The 13,155-nt window shown below is 38.0% G+C and overlaps 1 protein-coding gene across 1 annotated transcript; it reads right to left on the reverse strand.

Annotated features, from left to right (window-relative positions):
* Positions 1–1,610: 1,610 nt before the first annotated feature.
* On the reverse strand, positions 1,611–12,687 carry LOC127409942 (dual specificity tyrosine-phosphorylation-regulated kinase 4-like). Its single transcript, XM_051644936.1, has 13 exons — positions 11,146–12,687; positions 10,238–10,387; positions 9,906–9,990; positions 7,243–7,406; positions 6,923–7,059; positions 4,659–4,799; positions 4,283–4,421; positions 3,437–3,518; positions 2,603–2,775; positions 2,454–2,514; positions 2,226–2,346; positions 1,952–2,127; positions 1,611–1,789 (listed from the first exon to the last, which is right to left on the reverse strand). The coding sequence occupies exons 1-13, from the start codon at positions 11,197–11,199 to the stop codon at positions 1,611–1,613; spliced, it is 1,662 nt and encodes a 553-aa protein (XP_051500896.1). The 5' UTR covers positions 11,200–12,687.
* Between the last annotated feature and the right edge of the window lie 468 nt (positions 12,688–13,155).

A 13,155-nucleotide genomic window follows, 5' to 3' on the forward strand; every position in this document is an offset into this window, starting at 1 on the left:
CTGCCACTTAATATTTATGCATTTGGATGTAGAAATAAAATAAGCAGTCAATTTTGTGAAATGGTTTTAGATTGAGAAGAATTAGACATAAATTAGTCTAAATTAGTTAACCTCTTTCTTGTATAACACAAGTCTACAATTAATTTCAGTTGAGGACATGTATGAGAAGTTATGCTGGGACTGTTACAACTGCCTCTTATGGGTTGGAATTCCCACAAAGAGGAGCACTACAGTAACAGCCAAGAGTGGAATTAGACCCTTCACACCGCTTATTCTCATGGTGATTGCAACACTGGTGCGACCATGTGGAGCATGCCATATAGACACAGAGAGATCTTTGTTTTTTAACATGTGGTCAGGTAAAAGGTTTTTCCTTCCTTTGCAAAACCAGTTTTCAATTAACCTGTGGATCGACACTGGTTGTGTCACACTTGTGGCCAAAGTTTTAAAGAGTGGCGTCACTGATGCATAAAAGCATGCTGGTTTATCTTTGAGTGACCTTCACCTTCAACGTACAGATTCACTAAATTATTATGCCATATCTTAATGCCTAATGGAATCTATATTTACATGAATAAATCCCTAGGTTGAATAATGATACATGGCCAATTACCTGTAATGCTGCATATTTTGATAAATGGTCTGCACTTATATAGTGCCTTTAACCTTAGCGGTTCTGCAAAGCACTTTACATTGTGTCTCATTCACCCATTCACACACACACACTCACACACCAGTGACAGCAGAGCTGCCATGCAAGGTGCTAGCCTGCCATTGGGAGCATCTTGGGGTTCAGTGTCTTGCCCAAGAACACTTCGGCATGTGGAGTCATGTGGGCCGGGAATCAAACCGCTAACCCTGCGATTAGTGGACAACCCGTTCTACCACCTGAGCCATAGCTGCCCACAATATTCAGTTACATTGACGAAATGTTTCACACTTAGCCTTACTAAAGGGAGGAACACACCAAGACATTGAAATGTTCATTTCACATCCTTCATAAAACACACAAAAGGAAGTACTCACTCAAAACAAGGAGCCACTTTCATACGACATTCCATCAACACTGGAGAAACCAGAGGGCAGCGAGATGATGTAACTACAGGTCCATAGTTTCTTTAAGAGAACACCCAGGATTTTGGGCTGTAGGTTGAATAGAAATTAAGCAAAGCATAATGAGAGCTCTCTGCTGTGATGTTTGATGCAAAATAAATAGCACAAAACACAAATTACGTGATGTCAAGTCAAATAGAACAAATATCTAAACTGGAGCCACTATAGACTCGATCCTTTTTTCACAGGCAGGACACTAAAATAATTACACAGTAATCTGTGAAAATATACTTGCAATATCATGCTAAAGTTCAACATATGATTTAGCTGAAAGCACCAAGAAAGAGATATGTTCTACAAATAAAAGCAAAACATTTTTTTTTTTTTTAACATACAGTCAACTAATATCCTGGAAAAGTGTTAAAGAGCCTAATACCTTTGCATTTGGCCCTGAAAATACTGTAGTGCTGGATGTGGGCTCAGCCATTTCCTGTGTGTAATCTGACACTCAGCTATCGCCTCCTTGTGGCCACTGTGTTTCCTGGGACACAGTGGCTTCATGGCTTGGGCTTTGATGGACGCTTGCTGGTCCATTGCTTCAATAAACCATTCCTGGGACATATTTTTTGTGGTTGTCCCTGCTTTGGCTCACAGGAAGGTCCTGCCAATTGACCAGAGTCAGGGACCGGCACAACTTTCTTTGATGGCCCCTCATTGTTGATCAGGTCTTTCTTAACTGATGAACAAACAAACAAAAAATTATTACTGAAAAATTCTGCATATAGCTATTGGACACTGTTAGCTAAATACTGAGGCTTATCATTGCAATTAAAACACTAACATTACTCTTCTACTACCGTGTGGGTACAACATTTCAACAATATCCAGTCTGACGTACCCTGCTGCTGTAAACGGCCGTTTTCAGCAGTTTTGAGAAGGGGAATCTCAGTGATATTCTTGCCAGTGCTGTGCTTCTGTTCACGTCGCTGCTGGCGGGGATTTTTAATGCAGCCATCCACGATCCATTTATGCTGCATGGCCTCCTCTGGGGTCATGCGCTTCTTTGGATCCCACCTGTAAAGTGTAGTAGTTCAAGGTCAGTACATATACAAATGGCATATGGCCAGCTGAAAGCACAATTCTCTTGTATTGTCATCAGTGAGTGAGCATACGTCAGGCAGCGCCTCAAAAAGTCCAAGAAGTTTGGATCAGTGGTCCTCAGAACACTGGCCAGAGGTCTAGATCTGGGATGTCTTTTAGGAAAGACCACTATCTTGGGCATCCCCTTTGAATCTTTAATAGAACACAACAAACAATATCACTTCAATACAGTTCCAAAATGACACAACTGAAAACAACTGGAAAAATCACAACATGTCACATATGTGTTTTGAGCTCACCAAAGTACTTCTCCCAAATTTCTGATTCTTCAGTCAAATCAGTAGGTGGCACACCAAGCACCTAAACAAACACAATCATTACAAACTCAGACTTTAAATGATTATTCATGTTTCTCAGTGCATATTTACCAACCACACACTGTCTTTACCTCCATAATGGAAGCCAGCTGATCCAACTCATTTTTCCCAGTGATGACTGGCCGGCCAGTGAACAGCTCTGCTATGACACAGCCAAAGCTCCACATATCTATGGCAGTGTCATATGGCTGACGTAGGATCACCTCTGGTGCACGGTACCATCGGCTTCCAACATAGGTCAAAACTACAATGGATAAAAAAAGAATAACGAAATGGTAGGATAACGAAATACAACCTTGTACAGACATATATGATGCGTATGTTCCATGCAGTCCACCTCATAATGGCAAGTTACCCTCACACAGGCTTGTTCTACACATCTTAACCACTGAACACTAAAGCCTAATGTATACTTCGGTTTTAATGTGAACACTGAGCATCTGCGTACAGCTGAATGCTAGACTTTCAAAGTATACTTCACTTGATTGTGCACGCCAATACAGGTGGTCGGCGCATGTGCGCAACGACTGCTGTGAGATACTGGACTATTTCTCTTCAGGAGTTTAGACTTATAAAGATGACTTTATATTCTTTCAGACTTGAGTTATACAAATGCAGGTATGTCCTGACCTCCTGACATATGCGCTCTTGAAATGCACATCCAGTGTTGTTGATTTCACATTTTTCTTCTGTTGTATACTGGCGATTTAATCTTCTAGCGCTTCTTCGTGACAGCAACGGCTCAAATGAGAGTTCAAATACACACGGTTAGAAAAATCGGGCTGCACGCATTCAGTACGAAATTTGCGTCACCTTCTGTATGCAGACGCTCAGGTTTCACATCTGACCGAAGTATACTTTGCGCTTTATTCTCCCATGTTTAAGCCATTAAAAGCTAAACTCACCTCTCTCATTCTCATAGCTGCTGCATCCAAAATCAGTCACCTTGGTGTCAAAGTGGTCACCTGGGCACAGCAGAATGTTCTCCTGTGCACCGCAACACATGTAATTAGTTCAATGCAGGTCTTCCAACAAATTCAAATCAAATTCATTCTATTCATCAATCAATGTCTTGTAATTGCATATATTATGTTGTATATACTGTATATATATATTTGTTACATGTTTATTGTTTACTTGCATATTTTGTACTATTTACATTGATATGTAGAACATTCGCTAAATCGGTACCATCTCTAAGACTACCGGCATCAGCTGGTGAGCTAATATAATAAGAGGACGTACATGGTGATTAGAATGAAATGTTTCTTTTTTTATCAACAACTTGACTGTAAAAAACAAAGTATATTAAAATAGACATTATTCAATGATATATAGATCTGTGGATCTTGTCTTTGGACACACAGAATGAGTTAAACCAAACTTTTACTCTCAACCCGCAGTGAAAATATCTCTGCAGCAGTTTTGCAATGGCTGTATTTTAACACCATCTAAACAGAATGCAAGAGATGCAACAGCTTTGTTGATTATGGGTTCAAATATCAACATGAATAGGCTACTAATACAAATGTGCACACTTAAACTGAACATCAATATTTAGACATTTACTAGTCATTATTAGGAGAACATTTACATTTACTTTTGGCAAACGTTTAACCAGTCCATTGTAGGCAAATGGGAACCCACCTTAAAGGGTTTTTGCATTTAACAGGGCTGGAAACATGTTCAGTTCATGATTTATCTCTGATGCCTAAAACGAAGACAAAAGCCCCTGATGTTGGTCAACTCACAGGTTTGAGGTCACAATGGGCGATCTTCTCATTGTGAAGCATCTGCAGGCACTCCAGCAATGAGCAGGCAAAGCGGTGGACTAGCATCTTGCAGAAACCCTGATGATGTCTCTTTTTAAGGAGATCATACAAGCTTGGTCTTTGCAGAGACAAAAAAAAAACAAAAAAAAAAACTAGGTTTTCATTAGAGGCTGACTGAGTTTCTCTTCCATTTACCAATCTTGTAGTATTGTAATTCTAACCACAAAAGAAACCAACTGACCAAAACAAACCAATCAACCTGTCTGTCTTAATTTTAAACCCAAAGCAAACACTGATAGGATTAGAATCACTAATCTGATGATCTTCTGAAATGTATATTGTCATTCACTCTCACCCCAAAAGCTCGAAGGTAATGCAGAGATGGTTGCGGAAGACAAAGAACTCCTTCATGTGGACGACATTGTTAGAGTTATCTTTGTCTTTCTCGCGCAGCATGTCCAAAATCTGCACCTCCACCATGGCTAATTTATTAATCCTGTTAAACAGCACAGAAATATTGTCAGTTAAACCTGAAGTTACAACCAAACAGCAACAAATGGTAACACTTTACAATAAGGTTCCATTTGTTAACATTAGTTAACAAAATTAGTTAACAAACTAACAATGACCAATACTTTTAACTTAATGTAATTTAAACATACACTAATACATGTTAAAATCATAAATTGTATTTGTTAAAGGATTAGTTCACCCAAAAATGAAAAATCTCTCATGATTTACTCACCTTTAAGCCATCCCAGATGTGTATGTCTTTCCTTCTTCATCAGAACCAAAATGAAGATTTTTATAAGCACATTTCAGCTCTGTTTGTCCATATAATGAAAGAGAATGGGTGCCATGACGCTGCTGGCTGTTTGACGATCCAAAAGGCATATTTAAGCCCGGTGCACACTGTACGATTTTGGCCTTGATTCTACCGTCTGAGACAAATTTCGGGAATCCTAAAGGATTTCTGTCGTCATAGGGCAAAATCGGCAATCTTACAACGTTCAGCGTTCACCACTCCAATTTGATAAAAATAAAAAAAGGAAACAATTTTTATTGTTAAGTATTTATGGGAATTTTTAATCCAAATCAGCAGATACAATTGGAATCAATTATAGAAATCTATGTTGTGTTTCTGCATTATCCATAGGGAATTTGCAAGTGCGATATATTATCAGTCTATATGAATTTTCAACATTTTGCGTGTCCTATAGTTTACTAATCTAAAAGGAGGAGAAAGACGTACTATAAACCACCTTTTTTGTTTTCCCCTATGTAAACGGAGAAGTTTGTTTTCATTTTTCGGGCCACAAGTCTTTATTTCCACAATGAATATTTGCTTGTGGTAGCTAATTATTCCTGTAGGCTACCTCCTGCACTCATGTTCATTCTCAACATCTGTAATTTCTTTGTATTTGGGATCAGGCTGTCTTATTATAGGCCTATTAGACAAAATCCATCAGTCTTTTTATATGTTAGCCTATGGTTAGCCTATGCTCATGATGGAGTGGTATTGGAGCAACAGAAATGCTGACGTCCTGACTTTCAGAAAAAAAAAAAATGCTCCTAAAGGGCGGGCAAATCTTACTGTTTCGCTTCTATTCCGTAATGCTCCCAATGTGAGTCACATTCACTGATGAGGATGATTGGGACCACAGTCGGCTACGATGTGTATCATATAGTTTAACATAGTCGCACAGTGTGCCACGGCGATCTCAATGCGTTCGTATCGTCTGACAAGCAACAATCCTAAAAGACTGTAAAAATCCTACAGTGTATAGCGGGCTTTAGACAGCATAAAAGTAATCCACAGGACTCCAGACGATCAATGAATTTCTTTTGAAGCAAATCGATATGTTTTTGTAAGAAACGAATCGATAATTACATGTTTCTTTTTACTTTAAATCGCTGTATTGCTGTTTGACTTAACACTCGCATGATGTTCGTTCCTCTGTTGTATACAAAGCGCGCACTTCTGACTTCTCGCGTGAACACGCCATCATGCTTGCATCACGTGACAGCTCCGTGATGGGTCGACTGCTGGCAGAAGTGTTTTTTTTTTTTTTAAAGTTTTAATTATCAATTTATTTTTTACACAAACCTATCGATTTGCTTCAGAAGACATTCATTGATTGACTGGAGTCGTGTGGATTACTTTTATACTGCATAAATAAAACTTTTGTACCATCAAACAGCCAGCAGCCTGATGGCACCCATTCGCTTTCATTATATGGACAAACAGAGCTGAAATGTGCTTATAAAAATCTTAATTTTGGTTCTGATGAAGAAGGAAAGACATACACATCAGGGATGGCTTAAAGGTGAGTAAATCATGAGAGAATTATCATTTTTGGGTGAAATAATCCTTTAAAATTAGTCAGTGCATTATGTTTGTTCATGATACCAAATGCATTAACTAAAGTTAACCAATGGAACCTTATTGTAAAGTGTTACCCAACGACTGTTTTGTGTTCTTGATCTAAATTTAAGGAATATCAATGAAAACTGTATTGAGCGCAAATATACATAATACCAAACACAAACAATTAAGATGTATATGCTCTTGTCTTTACAACTTTGAATTAAAGGGAGGCAAGACATGAAGTGAGATACCGTTCATTGCTGCGTACTATTTTCAGAGCAACCATCTCATTGGTCTTGTGATCCAGACATTTAAGCACTTGGCCAAAGGTGCCTTGGCCAATCACATCCAGCACCTCATAACGATACGCGATGTGGTCGTGAACAACCTGTAAACACAACAGGAACATATGCACCACCAAGAGATAACACGCATGCAAAGGTTACAGCTATGTCAACTGACAAATTTAAAACCAAGCTCTGAACTAAATTTTATATAACAATTAGTCAATCATTATTGTTTTTAAGCTTAACAGGTACATTATTAAATAAAGCACAGCTTTGACTGTTACCTTAATGTAATGGCCACCCTCATTATCATAACCAGAGTTACAGCCATTGTAAATGGACCCTGCAATCTTTTCTGCTTTCAGGCCAAGGTACCAGATCTCCGGGTATGCCATTATCTCATTCCGCTCAAAGTCCGTTAGCTTTTGTCCATAAAGCGTCAGTGCATCTGGCAAAGTTAGGTGACAAGAGTAACAAAACCCAGGAATGTGTTGGACAAGGTAAACTGTAAAATAAACATGTTTTGAAAAGGCTGTAAATCATTTAGTATGTGATCCATAGGGGAATAAACAGAGATTTATATTTATTCAGCTATAGAAAAAGATCTAAACTAAAATTTCAAATGACTGAATTCAAGCAAACCAAAATCTTATATTTTTACATACAATACTGTGCAAAAGTCTTAGGCACATAAACATTTGTCTTAAGATGGTTATATACAGGTGCATCTCAATAAATTAGAATGTCGTGGAAAAGTTCATTTATTTCAGTAATTCAACTCAAATTGTGAAACTCGTGTATTAAATAAATTCAATGCACACAGACTGAAGTAGTTTAAGTCTTTGGTTCTTTTAATTGTGATGATTTTGGCTCACATTTAACAAAAACCCACCAATTCACTATCTCAAAAAATTAGAATACATCATAAGACCAATAAAAAAACATTTTTAGTGAATTGTTGGCCTTCTGGAAAGTATGTTCATTTACTGTATATGTACTCAATACTTGGTAGGGGCTCCTTTTGCTTTAATTGCTGCTTCAATTCGGCGTGGCATGGAGGTGATCAGTTTGTGGCACTGCTGAGGTGGTATGGAAGCCCAGGTTTCTTTGACAGTGGCCTTCAGCTCATCTGCATTTTTTGGTCTCATGTTTCTCATTTTCCTCTTGACAATACCCCATAGATTCTCTATGGGGTTCAGGTCTGGTGAGTTTGCTGGCCAGTCAAGCACACCAACACCATGGTCATTTAACCAACTTTTGGTGCTTTTGGCAGTGTGGGCAGGTGCCAAATCCTGCTGGAAAATGAAATCAGCATCTTTAAAAAGCTGGTCAGCAGAAGGAAGCATGAAGTGCTCCAAAATTTCTTGGTAAACGGGTGCAGTGACTTTGGTTTTCAAAAAACACAATGGACCAACACCAGCAGATGACATTGCACCCCAAATCATCACAGACTGTGGAAACTTAACACTGGACTTCAAGCAACTTGGGCTATGAGCTTCTCCACCCTTCCTCCAGACTCTAGGACCTTGGTTTCCAAATGAAATACAAAACTTGCTCTCATCTGAAAAGAGGACTTTGGACCACTGGGCAACAGTCCAGTTCTTCTTCTCCTTAGCCCAGGTAAGACGCCTCTGACGTTGTCTGTGGTTCAGGAGTGGCTTAACAAGAGGAATACGACAGCTGTAGCCAAATTCCTTGACATGTCTGTGTGTGGTGGCTCTTGATGCCTTGACCCCAGCCTCAATCCATTCCTTGTGAAGTTCACCCAAATTCTTCAATCGATTTTGCTTGACAATCCTCATAAGGCTGCGGTTCTCTCGGTTGGTTGTGCATCTTTTTCTTCCACACTTTTTCCTTCCACTCAACTTTCTGTTAACATGCTTGGATAGAGCACTCTGTGAACAGCCAGCTTCTTTGGCAATGAATGTTTGTGACTTACCCTCCTTGTGGACAACTGTCAGATCAGCAGTCTTCCCCATGATTGTGTAGCCTAGTGAACCAAACTGAGAGACCATTTTGAAGGCTCAGGAAACCTTTGCAGGTGTTTTGAGTTGATTAGCTGATTGGCATGTCACCATATTCTAATTTTTTGAGATAGTGAATTGGTGGGTTTTTGTTAAATGTGAGCCAAAATCATCACAATTAAAAGAACCAAAGACTTAAACTACTTCAGTCTGTGTGCACTGAATTTATTTAATACACGAGTTTCACAATTTGAGTTGAATTACTGAAATAAATGAACTTTTCCACGACATTCTAATTTATTGAGATGCACCTGTATATCTTCAGCTTTAGTGTGTCAACAGGAAATATACATTTTAAACTCCCAAACATTTATTTTGCAAATAGAAAAGATTAGAATGGAAGAACAGGAAGCCCTGCAACAGATGGCATGGTCCCCACAAAGCCCCCCACTGAACATTGTGTCTGTCTGAGATTACAATTAGAGACCGAAGCAATTGAGACAGCCTAAACAGATAGAAGAACTGTGGTGAATTCTCCAAGAAGCTTGGAACCTCCTATCTGCCAACAACCAAGAAAAACTGTATCCAGGCGTACCTAGGAGAATTGGTGCTGTTTTAAAGGCAAAGGTGGTCACACTTAATATTGATGTAGCTTTTTTTCTATGTTTACTGGAATTTGTATGACGTTAAATGATAAATGAAAAGTTATGGCATTATTTTTGAAGACATCCTCACTATGCAACATTTTTCACAAGTGCCTAAAACTTTTGCACAGTACTGTAGATTTTACTGTACAAGCAATACAAATCAATGATGTCTTTACATAAGATTAACTAAAAGAATATGATTACACTCATCTTGCGACAATAGTAATTTTTTTTTTAATTAGTACACATCAGTGGCACACTGTCGTGATATACAGCTTTGAGAAACCTTTTTATATAAAATATGAAGTAAATGGTGAAAAGTTCACATTTCTCTACCTTTGGGACTTAGTGGTTCCACTTTGTCCTTGCCAGAGATGCCCTTTAGAGGGTGACTCGGTTTAGAGGTGCTTGGCTTCACTTTCTGTAAAATTCAAGTGCTCCTTCAATATTTTTAGGGGAAAAGCCAATACCTTCCCGAATGGTTAAATAAATAAGGCAAGGCAAAGGCTGTCTGTTGCTGTACTGAACGATTAGTGAGGGCAAGTTACAAAATAAGGAGGGTGGATAAATCTTGACAGGAGGCCAGAGTTTAAACAGGACTGTTAAGAAATGGTTGAGATAAAGTGTAGAAAATAAAACTTTCTAAAGACAAGTGCAAAGGAACTCACGGAGAGACTCATCTGATGGATCACCAGGTTACTGACCTGGGGCTTAACACTGGGATGACGCAGAGAGCCACCATTCGGTTGGGTGGATGTGGTAGGCTGTCGAGTCGGTGGTTTTGGTTTGGGTCCCAGCGGAGGGAAAAGGCAGGTTGCCTAAAGAAGGGGAGAATGACCAGCAACAGTTAGTAGCCTGAAAAGTTAAACCACATATTAACCTAGTTTTTAAATAACACCTCTAAACAGCAAAAAACTATTTTAATAACACTTTACAATAAGGTTCCATTTGTTAACGTTAGTTAAAAACATGAGTTAACATGAACTAACAATGAACAATAGTTTACAGCATGTATTAATCTTGGTTAATTTCAACATACTGTATGGTAATACAGATTTAAAAACAAAATTTGTATATGTTGACATTAGTTAATGCATCATGAACTAACAATTGTATTTTATTAGCATTACCAAAGATTAATACATGCTGTAAACAATTTATTGCTAATTGTTTGTTCATGACACCTAATGTTAACTAATGGAACCTTGTGAAGTGTTGCACTATTTTTAATAAACTTAATTACCAACAATTCGTATAACAGCTACCTACTGAGTGGTAGCTCATTTAAGGATAATTTGCAACCCTGTTTTTTATCATTCTTTTTAATTAATTATTTTTGATAATTATACATTTTGTCTATTTAATTTTTATGTTACTGTTTATTGCTAAAAATAAACTAAATGCACACAACTGTATTTAGATGTCCCAAAATTGGGTTACAAACAATGCAGACCTCATAAAAAGTAATTAAGCTCATGTAATATTTAACATATTCTTGAAAATTAAGCACGAAGATTTTTTAAAAAGCCCAATTTTGCTTGTATTGTTTGTGGAAAGTGCTTAATATATTGCAAACCTCTTTCTGCATCGGACGAGTCCACAGCTTTTTAAGCTTCGACCTGTTGTTCATCTCCCTTCATAAGAAAAAAATAATAAGAGAGATTATATATACACACACTGACATTTAGGTTAGCGCGTCTTTAACAGTAATTTAATATTTATGATGCGAAAATATTCATAAAAATAGGCTACTTACGGCGAGTTGACCGATGGACGAGGACCGCGTATATTTGTAAATGCTGAACTCATTTTTCTTAGATAAAATAAGCGAGCTAAAACACTGTAAATATTCATGAAGAATGTAAAGAATGCTCTGGAACATACAATGTAACGTCATAATGCCAGTTCTAAGCACAACGAGACGTCACGAATCTCTGGAACACGTCGATCTAATAGTAAAAACAGAGGTTAAAATCACTCTTAACTCAAATAGTCAAAAACAATTTGGTGCATCACTTTGAGATTTATTGTACCAGTGTGAACACCTCAACACCCCGAGCGCTTTGACGGTTTAAATATTGCCTCCACCAGAGGGAGACAACGTCCCGGTATTCAATTAATCTTAATTACTACCGCCCCTTAAATCATGTTATTATTCATTTTAAAAATGATTTTTAAATCAACTACTGCACCAGTTCTCTGAAAATACATTTACCTAAATAAAAAACTAAAACTAAAAATGACTTTTTGCTCTTATTATATGAACATATCTGCTGTCCAAACATAAAAAGAACACATTTAGGCGTATCTAAATAAAATAAAAAAAGTGACCTTTTTATTTAGAATTGAAATGTCATGGCATTGTTTCAACAACCTTATGCAACGTCACAACATTTATTTCCATCCAGAGTTGCATTAATTTTTGGCTGAGATCTTGTATTGATGATGGAAGAGTCAAACCACTCAAAGTCTTCTCCAGCACATCCCAAAGATTTTCAATGGGGTTAAGGTCTGGACTCTGTGATGTCCAATTGATGTGTGAAAATGATTCCTCATGCTCCCTGAACCACTCTTTCACAATTTGAGCCTGATAATCTCAGCATTGTCATCCTGGAATATGGCCATGCCGTCAGGGAAGAAAAAATTCATTGATGGGATAACCTGGTCATTCAGTACATTCAGGTAGTCAGCTGACTTCATTTTATTGCCGCATAACATTGCTGAGCCTAGACGTGACCAATTGAAGCAACCCCAGATCATAACACTACCTCCAGAAGCTTGTATAGTGGGTACTATGCATGACTGATGCATCGCTTCATGCGTTTCCCTTCTTACCCTGACGTGCCCATCGCTTTGAAGTAGGGCTAAATCTGGACTCATCAGACCACATGACCTTTTTCCATTGCTCCACAGTCCAATCTTTATGCTCCCTAGCTAATTGAAGTAGTTTTTTCCGATTAGCCTCACTAACAAGTGGCTTTCTTGTGGTCACACATCTGTTTAGTCCTAATCCTGTAAGTTCTTGTCGCATTGTGCACGTGGAAATGCTCTTAATTTCACTATTAAACATAGCCGAGAGTTCTACTGTCGATTTTTTTTTATGATGCATCTTCAAGCGTTTTAGTGATCTCTGATCACGATCATTCAAGATCTTTTTCTGACCACATTTTGAAGCTGACGGTTCACCACTATCCTTCCAGGCTTTAATAATGCGTTGGACAGTTCTTAACCCAATTCCAGTGATTTCAGCAATCTCATTAGTTGTTTTCTTTGCTGATACAGGCCAATAATTTGCCCCTTCTGAAACACAGTAACGCCTTTTCCACGACCACGGGATAGGTCTTCCAACATGGTTGTTTAGGAAATGAGAAACTACACACTGCATCAGTTAGGGTTCTGAAGTATCTGCTTATTTAAATCCAAACAGCGACTTTTTTTTTTTTTGGCCAGGCAGTGTATGATAACACGTGTATAGTGGGCACATTTATGTTTTTATACTCAAAATAGCATTAAATAAGTAAAACATCAATAAAATGTTTTACTGTCAACTAAAAGATTTTTCAGCAGGGAAGAAACGGGAATACAA

Source organism: Myxocyprinus asiaticus, chromosome 19 (genome assembly GCF_019703515.2).
Source record: "Myxocyprinus asiaticus isolate MX2 ecotype Aquarium Trade chromosome 19, UBuf_Myxa_2, whole genome shotgun sequence".
Classification (NCBI taxonomy): Eukaryota; Metazoa; Chordata; class Actinopteri; order Cypriniformes; family Catostomidae; genus Myxocyprinus; species Myxocyprinus asiaticus.

Coding starts and splice junctions, on each gene's coding strand:
- LOC127409942 (XM_051644936.1), bottom strand. CDS start 11,199: ATGAACAACAGGTCGAAGCTTAAAAAGCTGTGGACTCGTCCGATGCAG. Junction 10,388..11,145: donor CTCGTCCGATGCAGAAAGAG/GTTTGCAATATA, acceptor CCCCTTCTTTAG/GCAACCTGCCTTTTCCCTCC. Junction 2,347..2,453: donor AATTTGGGAGAAGTACTTTG/GTGAGCTCAAAA, acceptor GTTCTATTAAAG/ATTCAAAGGGGATGCCCAAG.